Here is a 26,592-nt window from a genome sequence, read left to right on the forward strand (position 1 = left end):
CGATAAACATATAAAGCGAATTAAAATATCCATATAAGAACACTCAGAGGTCAATTATTTCAATGTAAAAATAAAATATTTATTTTCATTGTTTCCTAATATCAGACAACGCCTTCGCTACGAAAGTAATTATTGTACTAGATTTTGACAATACCTTTCATAAAATAATCTGCTTGTGTTGTGTGACGCCGCCGACAGTATCATAATATCGCATTGAAACTTTTAAAGATATAATGTCGCCTTTGTTGATAAAAATATAATACGAATAGCATATCCACTGTTACGGACACCCAGTCAATTGGTTTTCCTTATCAGTTAGTGGAAATAATACCATATCGTAAAGACTAAACGTCCTACTTATAAACTTTTTGCAGAGTGTGCAATTAGATATTAGATCAATAGGCCAAACAAAATTTTTTGCTGAAAAAGCACTAGATAAGGTAATGCCCGGCTACCCTGTATAGTCCATTCACTCACGGTAAAATGTTACAAAACCTTGAAATTTTAAAGAACTGCTTGGATTTTGGATTGACATGTTTGCGTACACATAGCTAACACGTCAAAAAAGAGATTGGCCGATGCATGTGTGATTTTGCCCTGGGGATGAGTTTCACCTTTCACCCCTTCTTGGGGGGTTAAAAAACAAAGGTTCAAAATAAGTCAAGGTTGAATAAACTGACTAATTCTAAGCAACTTTTGTTCTATTTTATTCATATACAAATAAACCAAGTCAATACTTTTCGAGCTATTTGCGACTGAATATATTCATTTTTCAACAAAAAAAACACACGTTTTTCGACGGTTTTTGCACAAATGACTCAAAAAGTAAGTATTTTATCGAAAAAAATATTCTAAGCAAAAATATATCTTATAAAAAATTGAAATAAAATGATGCATTTAATGGTAGGGGAACCCAAGCGGGGACTTTTGCAGTTACTGGAGCGCGTCAGGTTATCACATAGGGAGAAACCTTGTACCCTGTAAATGTACCTCTACCATATATTGGCTTTTAATACAGGGAATTCGTTAAGAGAGGCCCGAAAAAAATATATATCCTTAGAAAAACTCGAAATCGTCAGATTAAGATAAGGTAAGTTTAGTATGTACATGCAAAACAGTGTATATTTAAAAAATCAGACGATTTGAGCGGGGCGTAAGGAAATGGGTGAGTCACAAAGTTTCACAAAAAACCGAATCTATCGAATGATAATAAACACGACCACCCACGGAGAGGGGTTAGGGGGGAAGGGGGGGTAAATTTTAAATTGTAAATGTGAACCTCACGATATTTCGCGAAAAGAATATGACATCGAAAAACTGAAAATTACACGTATTCAATATTTTTGAAAAATCTATCGAAGGACACCAAACACCAAATGCAAACTTTTATTAAGAAACAAACTGACTATCGTGGGACATGGTAGATAGCTCAGTTAATTAGACGTTATACTATAGGCAGGGATAGTTTAGATCGTGGGGTCAAACCCACCCAATGTGAGTTGTTTAGACATTTATTAATTTGGTTGGTTTTTACTATGTCTATGTGAAGTCAAGCTGAAAATGTACCTATACGCTTACGTTGTTCTAAGATCTAAAGTAATATTTAATAAATAGCAATATGCTAGTGGGTAACTGCGAGACTTGCAAGACTCTTGTTGCAAGACCAAGACCAAGACCAAGACTGGGAATGCAATACCAAGACCAAGACCAAGACCAGGTGTATTGGTGCAAGACCAAGACCAAGACTGTCCAAGTCTCGTCTTGGTCTTGCATTTGGGCAACACTACTACAAGCCCAGGAAACCATCCAGCATCTTACAGGGGGCTGCCAGGCATTTGCTGCAACTGAATACAAGGAACGGCATGACTCGGTAGGAAAGATCCTTCATCAAGTGATTGCATCCGGTGCCGCCCAAAATCCCGACAGCCAAAATCCCGACAGGCCAAAATCCCGACATACATTAATCCTCGCATAAATAAAAATTCCGACTTTTGTTTAATATTTTTATTACAAAATACTTTTGTTTAGTAACAAAAAATAAAAAACAGATGACCATAAACAAAAAACAAGAAATAAATGTAACTATATTTTAAAAAGAAACTTATCAAATCTGTCGGGATTCTGGCCTGTCGGGATTTTGGCCTGTCAGGATACTGGAGTGTCGGGATTTTGGCTGTCGGGATTTTGGGATAGACCCGATTGCATCAATCTCGTACTTCTCCACACGGAGCATCTCCCCGTATTATCAATACGCTCCTGAGGGTATGTTTGAGAATGAAAACTACAAGCTATACTGCGACCGCACTGTAGTCACAGATCAAACAGTGGCACATAATCAACCAGATTTCACACTATACTAAATTAACAGTTAGGATTCAGTAGAAATAAACAAGCCAAGACACGTTAAATGCTACTAGGAGCACTCCCGAATCATAATTTACAATGTATGTATTGTTGTAGGAAGGTTTTTTGGAAAAATTCAGAAAATAAATTTATATCACAGACCACGAGATCATAGATTTTCTTCACCCTGCATATGATCAAAATTGTATAGAGTCTAATTAAGTTAATAAACAGTGCTTTTTCGGGGAAGGTGAAATCGTTAATGTGGTTTTCGTTAATGGGTTTTTTTTAAAGGATTTACAGACAATGCTTCGAAAATATTGGAAAGTGCATGGTATTTCGTTTTGTAATCATCAATACGATTTGTGTAAATATTTCGTAGAAATTTTAAACGGTAAACAAATTTTATTGAGTTTAGAATGTAAGGCCTTTTGTTTAGTTCTTTGAAAAAACGATAGTAATTGATGTCTCTTAGAATTTTAACAAAATGGAAAGTTGGATACAAATTAAGTTGGTTTCTTAGGAAAGGAAAGTATGAATATTTTTGGTAGAGAAAGATCGATGGAAGGGATGAGAATGCGGAGTCTGAATTTGAGAGAGGAAAGATAGTCACTGTGTGATTAATATCGAGAGAGGGCAGTCCAGTTTTTGAAAAGTGAGAAATCAGTGTAAAGGGGTGAAATCGGCATTTGCGAGCAGAATCAATTTGAAACGAAATTGTTAACCGGTTGAGAAGTTAAATTTTCCTGTGTCCGAGGAAGATTCCTTTTGTTCTGTCTAGAACGAGTAGCTGATTGGTATCTATTTGCACAAGATATCGAGCAAGGAAAAACTGAGGAGAATTGGAGCGGGTCCTGGTTTTGTTTGTTTTTGAAGCAGTTTGGACGAGAGAGAATTTGTCGCAACATCCAAAGAGTACGTGAGGAAGAATCAAGGAAGACGCAATCTGGGAGGAGATGTAGCGAAGAAACTAAAAGGTTAGTCAAATAATTTGTTGAAACTGGGACAGTTTGTCTTTATCCACACCATATATGCTATTTTTTTTTGTATTGAACAGTTCTATAACTCAGTTAGTCATTCCAAATTTAAGCAATCAATTCAAAAGGAAAATGAGTAAATGTTATTAAATTTAGTATGAATAAATGAATTTTTTTTAAATAATTCTTTTTTGTTAAAACAAGGAGACATCAGAGTTAAAACTTGCTTTATTAAGTAAGAAATTGTTGCAACAAATTTAGATTTTAGTATTTTTGTTTAAATCTTATTTATACGGCATATTGGATAAATAAATAATAGATTACATTTATATGATATTGAATGTGTTTAATTTCCCTATCTTATCCTGGAAGGAGTAAGCAACTAGAGATAGTGGAAGCCACGAATTAAAGGTATTGCATCGAATACAAAATTAACCCTGAGAATAAAGTTTATTAGAAAATCTAATTTGAATTTGGTTTTGTTTACATAGGCAGCAATTAAATTGAGTGATTAATTAAATTAAGAATTTGCTAATCAATCTAATAAAAGATATAAAGTAGAGCATAACAGTATATACATTGAAAATCCCAAATCGTAATTTCCAAAGTTGATACATTGTAAATTATGATTCGGGGGTGCTCCTAGTAGCATTGAACGTGTGTTGGTTTGTTTATTTCTACTGCATCTTGATTGTAAATAATTTAGTATAGTTAATAAATTAACAAGACAATCAACACTAATTCATGTGGCGATACCTAACAACAATAATCTAGGTACTAAATTTACTGCGAAATTTAAATGCGAAAGCAATGGTAAATGCAAAGTACCCAGATGATACCTAATATTATGTCTACTACCGGTCATTCCTAAGAACCTCCTCGAAAACATAAACAAGCTTGGTCTAAATATGATCCTGGGTCCTGACCTTTCACCATGTGATTACCACATGTTCGGTCCATTAAAAAATGCATTAGGCGAAATGCGCTTTGATGATAACAATCAAGTGGAGAAATTCTTGGGAAATTGGTTAGATACCCGCCCCTTATTTTTTTTATGAAAATGGAATACAGAAACTTTCTAGCCACTGGGAAATATGCTTACAGAAGGAAGGAATAAGTATTAGAGAAAAATGAAGTATTGGTTAGTTGTTGTAATTATACGTCAATAAAAAGTTAATAGCAAAGGTCGGTTCATATTTGATGGACCTTTCGTATCTATAATAAAAAAATTTGATCTACAGGTGAGTTGACCATTTTTGATTGGCAGCGAACGTGTTAAATACCAGTAATTATCATAAAGTCCTCGTATATGCCATTAAAAAAACCGTAAAAAAAACAGAAAGATCAAAAACACTCTTCAGCGAAATTAATTCATTAATACGTTATATGTATTATAATCATATTAATGTATGTTTGGGAGTAAAAATAGAAAACACCGATTTGTAATTTAATACAGCATTTTAAGAGGTGGACAAAAGTGCATCATACTGTTAATTGTCGCGGGTTTTGTTGTGCGTTAAGTATTATAAACAAGAAACACTGCATTTAACCTCATCTTTTAAGTTGGATTACACCAAAGAAATGACAGGTATGTATTTTTGTGCATAATAAGTTTTTTTTCATGAGCTTTTTTTTATTTCTATTAATTCTAAGGGTATGATATTTATCTCCGGAATTAGTCATTACTATAAAGGTACTAGAGTAAACAAGACATACTTAATAACAAATTATACAGTGCTTTTCAGTTAAAACTATCCACCTTAATAGTAGCATGTACGAGGAAAGTTAGTACGAGTATGCTAAATGTGCAGTCACTCGAGCGTTATGGGGACCTATTGGGTTGTGAAGATTAGGTCATAAAACCACAAAAAGTTAAGTAACGTTTTCCATTGAAGTGGGGAATTTCCATTTTTAATTCAATTTTCCTTTTACAACAATCGTTTCTTTCGATTATAGCGCCATATATGCATAATTGGAAAAAATGTTTCGAATAAAAGTTTCTTATTTTTACGTAAGGAATCCAAATCTGCAGTCAAAAAAGGGGACTCCTATTTAAGCTTTTAAAATTACCCCCCACTCCAAGGCTGTAGGGGGTCGTGTTTGGTGTCATTCAATAAATTTTTCAAAAATACTGAATACGTGTGTTTTTCAGTTTTCGATCTGATGTTCATTTCGCGAAATATCGCGGTGTTTCTATTTAAAATTTAAAATTTACCCCCCACCCCTCTCCGTGGGGGTCGTGTTTAGTATCATTCCATATATTTTTGAAAAATATTGAACACGTATTTTTTAGTTTGTCAATCTGACGTTTATTTGTCGAAATATTCGCTTTTTTCTTGTGAAATTTTGTGACTCATCCATTTTCTTACGCCCCACTCAATCTGTCAGATTTTTTAAATATACACTATTCTGCGTGTACTTAACCTTTAACTACACGCGCTGGCGTATTTTGTACGCCAGATATAAGAATTCTACTGCAAATATATTTAAAAATTTAATTTTTGACCTTGTTTATCTCTCTAACCTATCACTGGAATGTGCTTTACAATTTGGTTTTGGTTTCGTTATAATAGGCGTTCTGGGAAGATCGTAGTTTACAGTTTATTATTTGTTGTTTCCGGTGGTGGACAATATACCCCACGATTATATTAATATAAGTAGTAATATAAGTACATATTTTAATTGTTTTTAGTTAATATGGCACAAAATATTTTTTTTATAAACAATACTCTTTCTCCTGTAAAAAATTTCAAAAAAATTTTTATTAATAGTTTTATTTATCATGGAATCCAGTTATTCCATGATTCCAATTATAAATCCCAGTTGGTTTACTGAGAAGGAACTCCATGTATTCACTGATGCCGAATAAGGTTTATAACAAACAACTAAGTGTATTTAAAAAAAAAATAAACAAATCCGCTGTTTTTAAGTGTTTTTCTTATGGCGTATAAAGTACGCCACGCGTGTAGTTATGTTGCAACTTGATGCGCGGGTAGCTAAAGGTTAAGTAACCTTATCTTAATCTGACGGTTTCGAGTTTTTTTTGAAGGATAGAAATTTTTTTTCGGGCCCCCTTAACGAACGCCTCTGTATTAAGATCCAAAATATGGTAAGGGTACATTTCCAGGGTCCAAGGTTTCTCCCCGTATGATATTCTGACGCGCACGAGTAACTGCAAAAATCCATGCTTGGGCTCCCCTACCATAAATAACTTTGGAACCACTGATGTTTAGAAAAAGCGCAAAATCACGTCAAATAATATTTAAAGGGATACAAATTATGCCATATTTAAGCTTGCGGGGAAAGGCACTCTCTCACCCTTTGAATCATCGCTTAATTTTTTTACATTACTTCCGCCATTTTTGATTTGATATTTAGTTTCTCCTCTTTGTACTGATTTCAGAAACACATGATGCTTAAAGTGATATATGAGAAAAATAAATACAAAAATGCAAAAAAGTGTTTTAAAAAAAAATAATTTTTTTAACAATATTACAAACATTTAGAACGAACATTTCACTACCAAAAATTTAACCAACAATAATTATTCAAAATATTAACAAAATAAATTCTTTTGAATAATTATTGTTAAAATTTTTGGTAGTGAAATGTTCATTCTAAATGTTTGTAATATAATATTTGTCAAATTTTATTTCAATCCAGTGTTCTGGCATTTGTATTAATGTTGTTCATAAACTATCAATTTAAGCACCATGTGTTATATATTTTTTAAATAGCTTAACGGTCAGACAAACTTTGATGTACGGGAACACTGGAATAGGGAAAGTTTTAAATGTGGAACATGTTAAAAATTTGGAACGTCAGACTACGAAAACGTCCCATGTATTTTGTCGGACAGAACTTCCAATTGATTTGTTACCCGTTCATTAAACTCTCATGCAAAAAATCAGACTAATATTTATCACCAATTGGGCATTTTAATAAGTCCGACACGTAGAACATGTCAAATGACAGGAATTATGTTGGTGATACAGAGCAGTCTGATTTGTGCATGAGAGTTTATTGAAAGGGTAACAAATCAATTGAAAGTTTTGTCCGACAAAATACGTGGGACATTTTCGTAGTCTGACGTTCCAAATTTTTAACCTGTTCCACAATTAGAACTTCCCCTGTTCCAGTGTTCCCGTAAACCAAAGTTTGTCCGATAAACACCGTTAAGCTATTAACAAATTTTCAGCTTGCTATTAATGAACTTTTTTTGGTACGCGGGATCCAGGTCTCTAATATTATTCTCAAGCTATTTTCATGTAGGATCGTAATGAAGTTAACTGTGTTTGTTGGAAATAAGCCACAATTTTACTTTGGAATAAGTTTTTTTGTCGCTTCAACTACCACTTCGGAAATCGTTCTCAAAATACAAATCATTAATAAATTTAAAAAAATTGATTGTTGCTTAGTAAAAGTATCTTTTAAGAGGAAACAGTAGCGATCAACAGGTAGCGAAAACGAGTTCCAAGATTGCGGCTGTAATTTTGAATATTTTTTCGAGATATCTGGCACACGTATTCGTAATATAATAAAGAATGGCGGTACAGAGCCTCATTTTAAAAATATATTAATATGTGGAAATTACTCTGTAATTAAATACAATATTATAAAAACGAGCATGTACCGCCATGTACTACTACTGAAATGTACTACTAATGAAATAAAAAATTTTTGTATTTCCAAAATGACACAAAATCTAGGCATCGGATAAAAAATTTATTTGAAGAAAGTGTATTTATTTGTTCTTCTTAATAGCGGTGCAGGCTCGTTTTTTTAATATTGTATTTAACTACAGAGTAATTTCCACATATTAATATATTTTTCAAATTGGGCTCCGTACCGCCATTCTTTATTATATTACGAATAAGTGTGCCGAATATCTCGAAAAAATATTCAAAGTTGATCGCTACTGTTTCCTCTTAATAATATCATTTTATCTAACTCAATAATATTGACAATTTAGATATAATATATTTATTATTAGAGTCCGGATTTCTAAGCATAATGCTTATGGTAAATAGTACAAGCAGAATTATTTTCTTTTTAAATATGAACGAAATATGCAAAAATAAATCATTTTGACACCACCTTTTATGCTTTTTTGCTTTTCTTAAATTTTTATCCCTTTTTTGAATTTTAGTGCTTATTTGGTGCTTTTTTATATACTATTATCATTTTTGCATTTGCGAACAGCAGAAATTTAATTTTGATCTGTGTAGTGCAATTGTGGATTTTGATCTCCCATTAAATAAATTGCAAAATGAAAGTTTTAAAGCATTTCTAGAAAAGTACTATCGAATACGTGCTGGACGAAAGTACCTACTCTGCGAAAAAATATGTTATAGTCGGTTCGCTAAACTCAGACAAAACTGGCTAGTGATTTTAGTTGGTAATTTTTTGTTTTTGACCAATTTTGCCAAAATTGGCAAACTTACTAACTATTTAGTAATTATTAACTATTTAGTAATTTTTTTGCCAATTTTACGCAATTGCCAAAATTACTTAGATACTAAAATCACTAGCCAATTTTGTCTGAGTTTAGCGAACCGACTATAATTGCGTTTACAAGAAAACCAGAAAAAAAGTAAAAACACTAGTGGGAAACAATTACCTCTGGTTTGCTGTGGACGAGACTACGTATATTTGTGGAAGGTACGTTGTTAATTTAATCATAGGCGTACTTCACGAAGAAATCTTGACGAAGGGTTATTTAGTTGCTCAAAAGAACTAGAAGCAACAAATAACAATTATAATACAGTTCCAAGATTCGTAATACAGCTTCCCGAGGCTGTGTCCACCAACAAAATAGTATTAATGCTTTTCGATGCTGCACCATATAATATGATCAAAACAGCAGCAAATCTTAAAGTGTTTTATCCAAATCTGATTCATTGTACGTGTCTAGCACACGGCCTGAATCGAATTGCTGAGACTATACGGCTGCAATTTCCACTTGTTAATGAGTTGATAAAAAATGGAAAAAAAAATTCATTAAAGCTCTTTTGGCCACACGGTCGATTTTTTACGGCGCGATAATTTACGACGCCCATTGGTTTGACTACCTCCTCCACCAATTTTAGATGAAATCATTTGGAGGAGGTATAGACCAGTAAGGATCTGTTCTTGGGTGGATGTGAGAGGTGGCATTCGGATTTTTGCGGATAAAGTTAGGTGATAACTTCGTTACTAATAATTGAATTATGCTTCTCAAATATGCCCGAAACATTAATAAAAAAAAATATTTAAAAATTTCAAAAACTTCGTTTTTTTTTCTAATTTTTCTGCTTATAATTTAAAAACTATTCATTATATAACAAAGTCGTATAGGAATAAATCAAAGATAATTAAATTTTCTATCAGATGCGATTGGTTAAAAATATCTTAATTTATCACCCTTGCTTCAAAATAGCAATAATATAAAATAAGGTGGCAAAACAAGCCTGTCTTTATTCAATGATTTTCCATCACTTAGGTTACACTTGGAACCTTCCTAATTCGTTTAGAGAATTTTTGTAATGTGATAAAACCGTAGACCAAATTTCATTAAAATTGACTTACTAGATTTTGCATAATAATTTTGCAATCTAATCTTTTTTGTGAAAAATTAATATTTTTAAAATCTTGCACAACAAAAACTAGAACATACAAAGATTTGTCAATGTTTTTGCATATAAAGAAGTACTCCACCTATCTAATGCATTTTACAGAATTGAAATCGGATTTTTTAAGCAGCCTCAGCACAGTTTTAAAGTTGTAAACAATTTTTTGGCTTATAAACAAATTTGTGCTGTGGCCAGGAGGGGGTGCTACGGGCTCCTTTATTTAGATGGACTTATCCAAGTTCTTTTATGTATTTTGACCCGTAGAACACGAATTTTTTGGGTAACAGTTGATCCGGATGTCGATAAGATTGTTATAAACAAAGAACTTGAGGAATTACATAAAATCGATTTTTCGCAAAATAAAACATTTTTCTGTATTTCTTGGGTAATTCTAAGCAAAAAATGTTGTTACAAGTTTTTCGTAGGATGCATAGTTTTCGAGATAAACGCAGTGGAACTTTCAAAAAATCGAGAAATTGCAATTTTTGAACGCAAATAAAGTTTGATTAAAAAATAAAATAGCAATTCTGCTGACAGCATTTGAAATTTTAAGACAAATTATACCGGTTTTAGTTATTTGCATTGTTAAAATTTATTTTTTTATTATTAAACAAAGCTATGTGTTTATAAGCCAAAAAATTGTTTATAAATTTAAAACATTGCTGAGGCCCTTTAAATAATCTGATTTTAATTCAGTAAAGTATATTAGATAGGTAGGGTACCTCTTAATATGTAAAAAAATTAGCCAACTTCTAAATGGTCTACTTTTTGTTCAGAAAGATTTTAAAAATTTGAACTTTTTTAAAAACATTTAGATTGCAAATTTATTATGCAAAATTTATTAGGTCGATTTTAATGGAATTAGGGCTTACAATACCGAGCCAAAATCTCAATACCGGTATTTGGTATTTAAAATTTCAAATACCGGGATCCCGGTATTAAAACCGGTATTATGAATAAAAAATATACACGTTATGTTTATACTATCCTCAGTTGTTATATCGACTTGTTCTTAATTTAATAATATATGAAACCTAATAAATTTTGTTTTGAAATAATTATATGTTGTTTATAACATTACACAGAGAGTAGGAATAGACAGGTACAAAAAATGTGCAAATAGAAAAACTATATATTTAATTCTAGGATAAATTTTGCATATACATAATAGGATAGTATTTTTACTTATGAAATTTGCTATTTGTAAATTAATTTAACTTTAAAATTACCAGAGAACGGCAGTTCTCGCCAGTGGCGCACACCTACAACCCCCTACACGCGACACTATTATATACACGAAATTTGCGATTTTCTAAATCTGACTGGGCCAACTTCCATCTTAAAGATCAGGAAAATACTCACCCATTCATATGTCAACCATCCATTTTGGTCCAAGGGTGTGGATTTTACGGCCCTTCCTATTTAGGGTCTGTTTTTCGTTCTCGTCCCCAAAACTCCCAAAAACTTCAAAAATTTAACTCCGGCCTTTGCGGCTTCTACTGATCATTACCTTTCCAACGCATGTCTAATCTTGAAAATCGGTTATACCGTTCAAAAGTTACCGAGCTCAGAAATAGGAGTCAATTTTTATTTAAAAAAGGGAAAATGTTTGTGGATATGTATGTATGTGTGTGGAAAAGTTAAACCGATCTGAATTTTTTTTTCTGTGTTTGAAGAGGGGGTGAGGGCCGATTCAGAACCGGTGTAGTTTGTGAGTTTTGACTACCCATAAGCCAGCTATAGGACTTGGTAGGTACAAAACGGCATATTTTTTGGCGGTATATATCTTAGGTTCCGGAAGAGACAGAAGAACAGTAAATACACCAAATCAATACCGTTGAGTTAAGCTTTCAAATGGTGTCTGAGCTGTCAGGATCAGACATACACACGGCTCAGTATAGGCGAAAAACTGAAAAACTAAACATTGAAAATTTTGGTTTTTCGACAATTACTCAAAATTTCAACCTACGAATTACGCCAATAACTCAGTGTTTGTAGAAGGACTCTAGACGAATCTAAAGATGTATACCTTATATCCGGAAAAATTCGAATTTTTAAGTTATAGGCTTCATAAATATGATCAAATATATTTCTTATGGGAAAAACGGTTTTTCAAGCTCAATAATTCCTGTAATAGCTTACGTTATCCTACTTGACCTTAGATGCATAAGATACTACTTGTCAATACGTTTCAAACTCATGTTTAGTGAACAAATCGGTTAAGCTGTTTAGAAGTTATTAAGCTACAAATGTATAATCCAATTAACGATTATTCCCTAAATGGTTTATGTAGTTGTAGTGGTTACGAGGTACGACGCTAAATTGATCTGGCAACGGGCAATCCGAGTTCATTTACCGGCCATCCCAATATTTTTTTCAATCTATTTCGAATAAAAAAAAATCTAGTGCACATTCGATAAACACTAGATAATTTGGGAGATAATGCGACAAAGGCGACCATTTATAAAGCTTAACGTGTAATCGAGAAACATTTCATTCAACTTTATACATTTAATTTATAAATAACTTTGAAAAACTTCTGATACAAGAATAAAAAACCGCTAACCGCCGTAAAAATGAGTGGCGCATACAATATTCCAGCTACAAAAGATCTGATATGAATATTACGTGGCGCGAAAATGTATTTTCATTTTGATGCAAAACAAAATTCTAGTTTTATTTTAAAATATTTTTTCATAATATTTTCTTAATTTGAAGTAAACGCGCCACAAAAATTTCAAAATTCAAACTGTATCAAAGTTACTCTTTTGTGGTGCGTTTTACTTTAAATTGGGCAAATCTTTTAAAATAAAACTAGAATTTTGTTTTGCATCAAAATGAAAATACATTTTCGCGCCACGTAATATTCATATCAGATCATTTGTAGCTGGAATATTGTATGCGCCACTCATTTTTACGGCGTTTAGCGGTTTTGTAAACTTGTATATTAATACACAGATTAACTTACTGTGACAAATATTTTATATGGATTACTCTGCATCTAGACCGCTATACATATATTTTCAATTATTATTAATATTTCAGAAAATAAGTGAGCCTAATTTATACACCACAATACACAAAAAAAATGAAAAATAGATCTGAAAATGTAAAAATAATTCTGATTAATAAATCTTACGGCTTATTTATAAAATAAAGTATTCTAATTTTAAATATTTAAGAATTTTTATACAACTCATTTTATGTATTTGTATAGAGGAGATTTAATAATTTGGTTGTAGAAGCTGATATAACACTTCGCCTTGAATTAACGACCTTCACGCTTTTAGAAAGCGCTTTACTTGACTTGTATGTGTAATAAACGTATTTAATAAATATTTTTTACAATAATGTTGGTTGTTTATCTTCAAAAATAATTTCTTGTAATAGAAAAAAATATCTTAGAAGAAGGTTTATTTTGCATCAATTCACTTTTTATAAATTAAGCTAATACCGAAATACAGGTATTTTTATTATAAATACCGGTATCGAATACCGGACAAAATCGTCGGGGATCCCGGAATTCCGGTATTGTAAGCCCTAAATGGAATTTGGTACACAACTTAAGTATGTTACAAAGAATTTCCTAAGCGAACCACTAGGGTTCTAAGTGCCACCAATGTGGTTAAAAAATATTGAGTAACAACAGACTTATTTTGCCCCCTTATTTTGTATTTATTGCTATATTGCAGAAAAGGTAATATATTAAGACATCTTTTACCTGTCCTATATCATACAAAATTCAATTATCTTTATTTTATTTCCCTACGACTTTGTTCCAAAATGAATCTCTTTAAAGTTATAAGCAAATAAAGCAGAAAAAAATCGATATTTTTCGAAATTTTTAAATATGTTAATTTTTTTATTAATGTTCCGGGCATATTTGAGAAGGAGCATAAGTCAATTATTATTACTGAAGGTGTCACCTAACTTTGTCTGCAAAAATTCGAATGCCACCTCTCACATCCAAAAATAGACGCTTTTTCGCAGATCCTTACTGGTCTAGTAGTCAAACCAATGGGTAAATGAACTTAATCGTAACGACTTCACAAGTTTCTTGACTCGTGTATATATTGTTTATGTGATCTGTAAGTTTCATCGGTTCAAAGTCCTTATTATTGAAACGGCTGTAGTTAAAAGGGGTTGAACGAGTCACTGATCACGAATGTATGCAAATTTAGAAACACCAAATCTTGATCAATTTTTGTCTAACAGAAAAACAAAAATATACATGATATTCAAAAAAGAAAATCTGACTTTTTTTGTATTTCGAGACTTTTGGTATCTCTAACAATTTTTAAGTTATTTTGAAAAAAAGCATATTTTTCAAAATTTAAATTTTTAAAAATTTTATTTTGAAACCAAATTTTTTCAAAAATAAACACTTTGAATCGATGAAACTTACAGATCATATAAACAAAATATAAGTAAAATAATTTATGAAGCGGCAACGATTAATTTCATTTAAGTTGCTAATTAGGGGGTGGTCTTCCCGATTTTTTTTTGCAAAAACAAAAGGGACCAACTTTATTTTGAGCGTAACTTGCTTAAATTTAATGCTAGAAACTTTTCTTAAAAACAGAAATAAAGCTTTTTTTAAACACTTTAAAAAAATTAAAATGGGTTTTCCCAAAAAGTGCTTAATTTTTTGGATATTTCACGTCGAAATATTCTATTTGAAATTTGGTGAATATGAATCTATATTTCATTGGCTATAACTCTGGTTCTACGAGATCCAGAGACCTAACGTGTACACCATTTTTTTACTTTTTTATAGGCTATATTTTTGCTGACAACAATTTTTTCGACAAAATACTTACTTTTTGAGTTATTTGCGAAAAACCGTCTAAAAATGTGGTTATTTTGTTGAAAAATGAACATATTCATTCGCAAATGACTCGAAAAATGTTGACTTGGCGAAAAAGCTCTATAGAACAAAAGTTACTTAAAATTAATCAGTTTACCCATTTCCGGAGTTGTTTTGGACATATATTTTTTCACCCCCAAAAGGGGGTGAAAGTCACCCCCAGGGCAAAAGCACACGTCGGCACAATATCACTTTTTTTCTTTGACATGTAAGCTATGCGTATTCCAAATTTCACGTCAATCCAAGCGGTTCTTTAAAATTTAGAGCAAAAACCGTGAAAGAATGGACTAGTAAGGGTGCGACTTTTTAGAGATATATTTCCTAACACTTCATTACCACCGGAACCAGTGTTCTCGGTGGGGTAGATGGTTAGATGCAGCTTTATACTACGCCTAATTTTTCGAAAATTTTAAAAGATTCGTATTTCAACTTAAAGATGTAACTAGCAAATCGATAGAAGATTGTAAGGATGTTTTAGGTGAAACAAAATTACAAAACAATCTTGCTTTTATCAAAAGCAACTTTTGTTCTGTGAATGAAACAATAAACCATTTGGATAAACGCAATTAGGTTAAAGCATTTTTGTTTCAGTTATCTATTTTTTTTTGTTTATTCTATTTTATTTTTAAATTTATAATAAGTCGTTTTAATTAGCTCTATTAGTTCTTAAGCTAAGCCTAGAGATAATTATATGTATTTTCCTAAAAAAATGGTTTGTCAAAATTTAGGTGTATTCTCATTTTCATGCTTTTTTTTTGTATAATAAAATGCTTTTTTCATAAAATCGTTATATTTTTAAGCGCTTTTTTCTTTTCTTTATGCTTTTAAATCCGAATTCTATTGATTATACATTTTAAAATTTATAACTTTAAAATGATTTTGTAAATATTTTTGAGCTGCGTTCCTGGGACAATTTTATTGAGTTATAGTTAACACTCTTTTAAAGCTTCAACCGTTGCTTTTCGTAAAAAAAGGTTCAAATTCAATTTCTGTTATATACAAACTTATTACAACGGATTAATAATTAACGAGGATTCACTCACCCTAATGAAAATAAAATGTCAGTCCTTTGTCCGTCCTAAATCAGCATAAACATGTCAAAAGGTATATATTTTTATTGACTTCTGACAAGCGACAATATCTCTATACTTACCAATTTAAGAATTTAGTAACATGTAATTTTAAATCAAAGGTAAAACAAGTTAATAAAATCATTTTTAGGTAAAATTGTGGCTTATTTCCCATTTGAATGTACTTGATTTTAAAACAAGTAGGTATGATATGAACAAATAAGTTGAAATTTTGTTGATTATTTCATTCATAGGAGATTCTGACCAATAGAAAGCTACAGAAATCTGAATTAAATCGATAATTTTTGATAATCTCCCGTCGTTAAGTATATTTCGTCAGATGCCCTTCGTTGCTACGAAAAAATACATTCAGTGACATTAATGACAATTAATGTTTTAAAAATTATAAAAGTGATGACTTTCAATCGTCAAAGATTTATAAAAACTGTGTGTTTAATGGTACTTACATAAATAAATTACAATAAAATTTTGGTTTTGAACAGTTTTATTCATGAAATAATCGCAACAAATTGCACTCGACCTCTGAAATTAATATAGAATTTTTGCTCTCGTGACACTTTGACATAATTTCACTCGCATTCGGCTCGTGAAATTAAAACTCTCAAAGTGTCACTCGGGAAAAATTCAATAATTTCAGAGCTCTTGTGCAATTACTACTGAAAATTTGAATTTCTCATGAAGATTTTCATTGTACTGTTTCGACTAGTGCACAAAAATACAGTAAATAAATACTAAGTAAGTAATTAACATACTGAAGAAGTAAAAAATACTTTATTTTATGACTGGTATATAAATTTTTTATTAAAAATTCTTAAAAAAGATCCAGGTTGGACTACAAGGACGTCACAGATTAACGAAAGTTTTTGGACTTAGCAGACCATCTTCAGGTTAAACTATAGATCATTTTATTTGAAACTAGTCACAGAAATTGTTCACAGGACCTTTATATTACAAGTATTAAGCCATTTGGACTTAGTAAAATGTAACAAAGTCGATGTAACAAATGTAACAAAAATATATAAGGGAGTCTTTATCTAGGCCCAAGACTGTATAGTACATGTGCTTCTTATATAAATATGAGAAAGCCGAATCCAACGAAAACAGTCTTTATGCTTTGGGCTTTCAGCTTTCTCATATAACAAGCACATGCACGGTGCAGTCTTGGGCAAATATGTAGACTTCCTTATATATTTTTAGTCTTGGACATTGACTTATTGTCGCATCTGATTAAGTCCAAATGGCTTGAAATTTGTAATATAATGGTCATGTGACCAATTTCTCTGGCTAGTTTTAAGTACAATGATCTAGAGTTTAACCTTCCAATGACCAACCTTTTTTTATTACACAGATTACCAACGGGGGTAAAAAATGACCCCAGGTCAAAAATGACCTGGAATGATTGTTTTCAGCAATTAAATCTTCATCTAACTATACATCCTCGTTTTCTGATACTATTTCATCTTCTAGATCATCATAAAAATCGCTAGCAGTAACAATTTCCTGTAACTCAGCCTCACTAAGATATTTGGGGCCATATCTTATATGTACACAAAATACTAAGAAACTATAATAATATACGCCAGGAAATAATAATAATGACTAACTGTAGCAGACAGAAATGTCATGATTCGTACATAACAGGCACCACAGTCTAAAAATAGATTTTTATTACGCGCAGTGTAAAACTACTTGGAATTCCACATAATAGACGGTATTTTACTAAACAACAACTTCAGAATATATTTTTTATTCGTAAAATACATGGAATTTTTTTATTTCCAAATATGAGGATATCTATAATGATGGTAAAGTCAAATAAAAAATAATGAGTTAAAAATTGAAAATACTTTTGAATTTATTAAAGAAAAATATACGCTTGGGTCCAAATTTACCCCCCCCCCCCGGTCATCTGAAAGTTAACGCGATAATGGTTTGCTAAGACCGAAAACGTTCGTTAATCTGTGATGTACTTTTAGTCCAACTTGGAATTAAAAAAAAATTAATAAAAAATTTATACAAGTTGTTTCATTACCAATTGTCCATATCGTAACGAGATATCGTAAGATTTATCCCAAAACACTTAAATAAAATATTCTTCGTTGCCGAGATACACAGTGTTTAATTACAAATGTTCTAAAATGATTTTAGCTCATTGTTAAAGTACCTTTTAAAATGTTTTGTTAAAACTTAACACACAGTTTACACATGTTAGGATACTTTAACTAGTGTTAAAAGATAGTTTTCCGCTGGAACCAGAGGCGTTCTGTAGGGATATACTTTATTTTCGCCACTTTTTCCCCCTCACAATCTACGCCACTGTCGTAATAATCATTTCAGTATGTTTTTTTGATTCTTCGTTAATTTGAAGTAAATATCATTCTGTTGTCTTAATGCGTTATATTGAGTAGTTTTCAAGTTATTTGCGTTTAAAGGTAATGGATTCAATGAGATTATGTGTATTTTAAACACAATATGATTTGTTTAAAATAAATTCGTCGCCTCAAAGCAACAGTAGGATATTTAAAAAAAATGACTTATGTGATATTTATGTCAAATGATCCGAAATAAACCCTTCTATTGAGTGTAACACTTAAAAAGTGATATACTTTTTTCATAATATTACATATTCTTGTGTAAATTCCTTTTAGCCCAAATTCTATAATGCAACACTAATACAACATACATATCATACCATTATATTTTGTCGTTTACCCATTTTGGTTTTATCAGTATTAATGCAACACTAAGTTATCTTACGCACATATCCTACTGTTGCCATATAATTATTGCCGAGTTGTGATTATGTCTTTGTTTATATCATCCAGCTTGCGGTCACAATTTTATCTTCAGTAATCTTAAACAATAGTTCTATTACATTGATGTTAAAAGGTGTATGTTAAGAGCAAAAATGAATAATTCAGCCAATTTAAATTGTATAAATCATAGGTATCTAGAAGAAGTCAGTATTTAGTGTCTTTAGCGAACAAAAATAATGATTCTGAGTTGTTGTCTGGAATCTATCAAGCACGGGAAAAAGGTAAGTTAAATTCATGATAAATTCCCCCTTAGAAATTTCGGGCTCATTTAAGAAAATGCAATAAGTTTTTACTTTCACAACTTTCAGCATACGCTATTACCAAAACTGATTCTGATGATTTTTTTATTTTATTTTGTTTATTATCTTGTCAAATTTTTAAATTTTTGGAAAACAGGTAATGTTATAATTTATGTAATAACATGTTTGAACAACAAAATTGTTTTTTTTTTGTATTGAAATGTGTAAAATTTTAAACAAAACTGTAGTGCAATATAAGTTTATAACAGAAATTTACGGATATCGTTAAAAAACGAATTATCTTTGAGGGCAACAGTAGTACAACTAACTTTTTTTCCAATTATTTTTCACTTTTTTATGAATTAATATAAATTGTTAGGTGACGCATTTAAAGTTAGCTACTCAAACAAAATTCCATGTAAATCCATTCAAATATAAAAAAGTTATTAATTACAGTGGAACCTCGATAAGTCGGCCCCCGATAACCCGGAAGTCCGGCTAACCCGGACCGATTTTCATCAGACAAACATTTCAAAAATAAAAATGTATGTATTATGTTTAAACATTTTATCTGTAGCCGCTTCTGGAATGTCTTAAAAATATCAAGTTTCATTGATAAAACTTGGCTTCGACCATAATATAATATTTGAGAGATAATGGGTATTTGTGTAATTTGAAATATACGGTGAAACTGACTCATGGCACACGGCGGCAGCGGCGGCAGAGCGACGTTCATTATCCATTATCGGGCTATCGCACACAACAGGCACCTTTTATTCCTTTATTTATTTTCAACTGTCTTTTAAAAAATTATTTTTAGAACAATGGTCTTTTAAACTTTAAACAATGAAAGAGCCACTGTTCTTAAATAACATAACATCGCTCCGATGGCAGACGAAATTGACACAACCGAAACTGACTGAGTTTTTTTACCTAGAAATGAACAATACTCTATCTATACTGTCTATACTACAACTATAATACTAATAGGTAAGTTAGATGTGTACTGTGCATATATATTTCATGTTGTTTTAATTATAACGGACTTTATCTATAAGTATACCGTATTATATTAATTTTTACAATGCTCTCCGGGTAACCCGGATTTTCGATAACCCGGATCGGCCGCGGTCCCTATTAATCCGAGTTATCGATGTTCCACTGTACTAAGTTTCGTAAAATTTTCAATTTCGGTTTTCTCGAAACTACATTATTTTACATATCCTACTGTTGCTTTGAGGTGACGAATATTATAATCTCATTGAATCCCTTGTCTTTAAACGCAAATAACTTGAAAACTACTCTATCGCATTGAGACAAATGGATGATATTTACATAAAAATTAACGAATAATAAAAAACATGCTGAAATGATTATCACGACAGTGGCGTAAATTGTGAGGGGCAAAAGTGCCGAAAATAAATATATATTCCTACAGCACGCCTCTGGTAACAGCGGAAACTATCTTTTAACACTAGTTGAAGTATCCTAACATGTGTAAACTGTGTGCCAATTTGGAACAAACAATATTAAAAGCTACTTTAACACTGGGCAAATACATTTTTAAACATTTGTAATAAAACACTATGTATCTCGGTAAGGAAGAATATTTTATTTAAGTGTTTTCGGTTAAATCTTCGTATTTTTTGCTAAGGTTTCTGCAGTTACGATATGGACAATTGTTAATGAAACACCCTGTGTACTAGCTACAAAAGGAAGTTTTTTTTATTTTTTTGTATTTTTTTTATATTTTTTTAATATTTTTGAGTTGCGTTCCTGGGATGCCTTTTTTGGAAGATAGTTCATTCGATTACATGAAATCAATTTTAACTTAAAAATAACCGTCAGAAAAATTATAGCATGTGATTTGTCTTTAAGAAGACCTCCGCATGCACTGATGACAGTAAGATTATCCTGTTAGTGACCCGATAATAAATCATGAGGGAAAAACCAGGAAAAAGCCTCATGATACTATTCCGACCTGGTTAAGTCAATGGTAACATGGTAACATTTAGTCTACCCTCAATATTAACACATATTTTATATGAATATATTCGATGGTGTAAAGGTCAAAGAGCGTAACCCTCAATTTATGAATTTTGCAGGCGGCTTAAAAAACTGAATGGTAGGGGAGTCCAAGCGGGGATTTTTGCAGTTACTCGAGCGCGTCAGATTATCATATGGGGAAAACCTGTTGCCCTGCAGATGTACCTCTACCATATATTGGCTCTTAACACATGGGCGTTTGTTAACCCTCCGTTATGAGACCGGACCGGACCGGTCTCCGTATGAGACCGGACCTCTATATAGCTTCCTATAACTCTGATTTTAGTGGAGATTTTGAATTGCTGCTGCATATACCTCTTCAGTCATCAGTCAACTGTGTGTGAAGTCCACGTGCAGTGTAAAAACGAGTATTGTACTTTTATTATTAGGCAGCACGTATTAATTAGTAAGGTAATTAAAAGTAGTAAGTAGTAAGGTAATTTAAGATCTTTTTCTTATTTTTAATGTTTATATATTTGTATATTTTTATTGAGATATGGATTACCAGAAGAAGAAGTAAAGATTATTAAAATTATTGGAGGAAGTATCGAATAACGAGGAACCTTATGAAGATGATGATGAACAAAGTTACTTTTTATTAAAGTAATATAATGTTGACACAAACGAATATCTAAAAAATTATATGATCATTATATTCAGTAAATAATATAATGATACACAATTTTGCAAATAAATTTTTTTTTCAAATATTGCTGACCCATATTTTTGGACCCGGTCTTCTGCACCGTGCGCGAGTATTCGATCACAAAATATTGGCGCGAGTAACGGAAGGTTAAGGGGGGCCCGAAAAAAAATCTGTCTTTAAAAATACTCGAAATTGTCAGATTAAGATAAGGTAAGTTAAGTACATGCAAAACAGTGTACCTATATATTAAAAAATCAGACGGTTTGAGTAAGGAAATGGGTGAGTTAAAAAATTTCGCGAAAAAAAAAGCGTTCGCGAAATGAAGGTTAGATCGAATAGCTAAAAAATAAGTGTTCAATATGTTTCAAAAATTTATCGAATGATACCAAACATGGCCCCCCACGGAGAGGGGTGGGGGGTAAATTTAAAATTTTAAATACAAGTCCCTCGATATTTCGCAAAATAAACATTAGATCGAAAAACTACAAAATACACTTAATCAATATTTTTGAAAAATCTATCGAATGATACTAAACACGACCCCCACGGAGTTGGGGTTACGTTAAAATCTTAAATAGGAGCCCCAATTTTTTATTTCAGATTTGGATTCTTTACGTAAAAATAAGCAAGTTTTATTCGAAACATTTTATCGAATTATGGATAGATGTTTATAAACTATAATCTAAAAAAACGATTATATGAGATGGAAAATTAAATTAAAAATGAAAAGTCCCCACTAAAATGGAAAATTTTAGTTAACTTTTTTTGGTTTTATGACCTACTCTTCACAACCCAATAGGTCCCCAAAGCGCTCTGGTGACCGCACATTTAGCATACTTCGCTCTTCTACTATATAGAGCTAGTTTCAATATTATTCTACTATTTACATGTAGCACTTCATCTCCTGAATTAAGTTAATACCACACAAATTTATATATATATATTTTTTTTTATTAAAGAAAAGTTACCGCATCCACCAACAGGTTATTAGCGGCATTACTAGATAAACAAAGGTTAACAATGATTTTTAACAAATAACAAATAGCTAGATTTGGTACAAAAATATTGATTTAGATTAGGTAGTAAGTCTTTCACTGGACAGTTTTCTCCTGATAAAGCTGGTAGGGTGTTTGGTAGATTGTTTATTGAACGTTCACTTTGATATTTAGGACCCTCAAATGACCAGTCACTTTTTGTAAAAAAAAAAACGTTTTAAAATCATTACATACACACTTGCGCACTAATTTAGATTCCGCACTTGATTGCTGCTTTACGAGTACATACTTCTGTCTGCCTCTTCATTGCCGATAATTCCTATATGTGATGGGATCCATATAAATTTCGGAGTCGTGTTGGTTTCTTGTGAAATTTGTAGTCCAGTTTTTATTAGTTTCTCTAAAGGACTTTTAGGATACAGATGCTGTATTTCAAGGAGAGAGTTGGGCGAGTCGGTGAGAAACAGAAATATTTAAGAGGTTTGCATGGTTTAGGGCACGATACAAAGCAAATAGTTCGTTGAAAGTAAAAAGGAGGATATAACAATAGATAGAAACCAGCTGCTAATCTATGATGACTGTGATGCATCACTTTCTAATCCGGAGCTCACCTCTCCAAGATGAGCAAGTATTTTTTTATTCAAGTTGGTCAGCCTTGTTTTTATTGATCTTTCTTTTAAGTAGGGACGGATTTTCTTTAGCATGTCACTGATACCTCTCAAATCAGAAGTGAAGTCATTGATTTTGATTATGGGGTTCGTTAAACCAGCTATGCTCTCTAGGAGGATGAATAATTTATCACAGTTCAGCGGAAATGGTGGTTCGTGATTATTGATAAAGGTTTTGGCTGGATGTAACATGCTAAAAATGGATATATTCGAATGCGTTGTTTCTTCAAGTTTAGATGTCTTTGGTTTCTTTCGAGTTGCTGTTGGTTTTGGTACTACAAACGGGTTTTTTTGAAGTGCAATATCGGTTTCTGGAGAGGCGACTTCACTTATAGAGCGTTTTAAATGAGTTTCTTTGTTTTCGGTCACTTCTGTATTTACATTTGGAAATTTTGGCTCAGTATGTTGTGAAAAGGTACTTTTGTGTGATGATGTGATTGGAGCTTGATTAGATTCAGACGTTTCAGGTTGGTTATTCGTACTGGTAAGGGTTTGCGTAGGAATTGATGCTGTTACTGTTTCTGCAGCCGAATTGGCTGCAGTTGTAGTCTTTGAAGTTATAGAACTTTGTGGAGTTTGTTGTGTCGCAGATATATTTTTAGGTTCGGTGCAGGCTGCTGCCACGTGTCCTGGTTTTTTGCATTTGAAGCAGACGTTTCCATCTTGAGAAATTAATATTGTGTAGTTTGTGTTTTCGAATGCTATTGTTACGGCGCTTGGGATGGTTAACTTGTGAGGGTTAACATATACTTGCCGTCGAAAGCTTAGGATATGGCTATACTCGGGAAGATTTGCACCGATTTTTAGAAATGTTATGGGAGATACAAGATGTAGACCGATTTTTTGCAGTTATTTTTCAAGGAAATAGTGTGGAATGGATGGGCATACTTGTGACATAACAATTCTTTCGGCAGGTGTTATAAGTCGTCTAGCCTTTAAAAGTTTTCCTCGGATAGTGATTTGGCCATGGTTATCTAAAAACTCATCTAGGATATTTTTGTTCGCAAGATAAATGCAAACTCGGTTGTTGGAAAGGCGGGAGGCGAAAATGATATTTTTAGGTTGAATAATGTTACCAAGAGGGATTAGGTAGTCATGAAGTGGAGTATTTTCGATTGAACTAAAGACTAGTGCTAGCTGTCTAGACGGAAATTTAAATTGATTTGTCACTACTGAGTAGCTTTTCGGTGAAATTTGGTTTTGTTGAGATTGTTGATCCATGCTTGCTTCGGTGGATATCATTTTAGAAGAACAGGTATCACCCATAAGAGTGAGTGCAGCCCTGTCCCCCTATTGGGAAAACCGACTCCAGTTTTGTCAGTATAAATCGCAATAAAATTGAAAATGTGTTTAAAATGTTACTGGTATATACAATTATTGTATATTATAATACAATGAAAAATTTACGTGAAAAGTCGATAATATGCCATATATCACTTACTGCTTTTTTGTTATGTACCACTTTCACAAAAACTTAACTTGTATATAAATAAACTTTTATTTATATTTACTTGTTGAAACGATAAATCTTCTGTTAATTGCTTTTTGATAACTGCCTAGCTCGTCTTCGATACGATGTTAACGGTACGAAGGTTCAAACTCTTCTCCACAAATTTATATTATTACTTACAAATACAAGAAGAAAATAATTTAATATTATATTTTGTGGGTTGCGCCTTTTGGCTTGCTTGTTTAAATATTTTGTTACGACTATTGATAGGGGGTTATGCTGTAAATATCAGAATCCCCTTTTAGTATAGTATAGTTGATCCAAAAGATGGCATAACCCAGACATCCAAAGTGAAAGTTATCCTTCAACACCAAATTGTTCTATATGGTCCACACAATGTCCAGAAAAAGTCACACCATTTTGAGCGTCGGGTTTGGGGGGAGAGGGGGGAGAAATCGGTAAATTCGTAGTTTTTTAAGTTTTTCGTCAATATTTCTAAGACGATGCGGTTTGGCATGAACAATCCTCTATACAAAATTGTTCTACATTAAATTTGAAATAAAAAAGGCCCTATGCATAACCTTTCTAAAATGAATGGTTCCAAAGTTACGGAGGTAGTATAGTATAACTTGTCCAAAAAAAGGCCTAACCCAAACATCCAAAGTAAAAGATTTCCTCCAACACCAAAATGTTCTATATGGTCCACATATTGTTCAGTAAAAAGTTACACCATTTTGAGCGTCCGGTTTGGGAGGGAGATGGGAGAGAAGCCGGTAAATTAGTAGTTTTTTAAGTTTTTTGTCAATATTTCGAAAACTATGCTTTAGCGTAAACAATGTTATACACAAGAGTATTCTACATGAAATTTAAAACAAAAAATGATCTATACATAATTGCTATAAAATCAACGGTTCCAGAGTTACGGAGGGTGAAAGTCGAGATTTTTGATACTTTTTATATTTTTTGGGCAATATTTATGCTATAACTAGACCAAAAACCCAGACATCCAAAGTGAAAGTTATCCTTCAACACCAAATTGTTCTATATGGTCCACATAATGTTCAGAGAAAAGTCACACCATTTTGAGCTTCGGGTTTGGGGGGGGGGGGAGAGGGGGGAGAGGGGGGGAGAAATCGGTAAATATAAAAAGTATCGAAAACCTCCACTTTTCACCCTCCGTAACTCTCGAACCGTTGATTTTATAACAATTATGTATAGAACCTTTTTTGTTATAAATTTTATGTAGAATATTTTTCTATAGAACACTCCTTACGCTAAAGCATAGTTTTAGAAATATTGACGAAAAACGTCAAAAAACTACTAATTTACCGACTTCTCCCCCATCTCCCCCCCCAAACCGGACTCTCAAAATGGTGTAACGTTTTACTGAACAATATGTGGACCATATATAACAATTTGGTGTTGAAGGAAAACTTTTACTTTGGATGTCTGGGTTAGGCCTTTTTTTGGACCAATTATACTATACTACCTCCGTAACTTTCGAACCGTTCATTTTAGAAGTGTTATGCATAGGGCCTTTTTTATTTCAAATTTAATGTAGAACGATTTTGTGTAGAGAGTTGTTCATGCTAAACCGCTTAGTTTTAGAAATACTGACGAAAAACGTAAAAAACTACGAATTTGCAGATTTCTCCCCCCTCTTCCCCCAAACCCGACGCTCAAAATGGTGTGACTTTTTTCTGAACGAAAATGGTGCGGACCATATAGAACAATTTGGTGTTGGAGGATAACTTTCACTTTGGATGTCTGGGTTTGGGTCTAACTATACCATACTATTTATGTTGGTTAGTATTACTTATTACTGTAATGTGATATTTGTTGT

General features: G+C 32.2%; 1 protein-coding gene across 1 annotated transcript in view; it reads left to right on the forward strand.

The window, feature by feature from the left end:
- Positions 1 to 4,731: 4,731 nt before the first annotated feature.
- Positions 4,732 to 26,592, forward strand: part of LOC126887192 (uncharacterized) — a 37,039-nt gene continuing 15,178 nt past the window's right edge. The window contains exon 1 of the mRNA XM_050654581.1: positions 4,732 to 4,908. Within this exon, the coding sequence (XP_050510538.1) occupies positions 4,902 to 4,908 (7 nt within the window). The 5' untranslated portion in view covers positions 4,732 to 4,901. The remainder of the gene's footprint in view (positions 4,909 to 26,592) is intronic.

Source organism: Diabrotica virgifera, chromosome 6 (genome assembly GCF_917563875.1).
Source record: "Diabrotica virgifera virgifera chromosome 6, PGI_DIABVI_V3a".
NCBI classification, from domain to species: Eukaryota; Metazoa; Arthropoda; class Insecta; order Coleoptera; family Chrysomelidae; genus Diabrotica; species Diabrotica virgifera.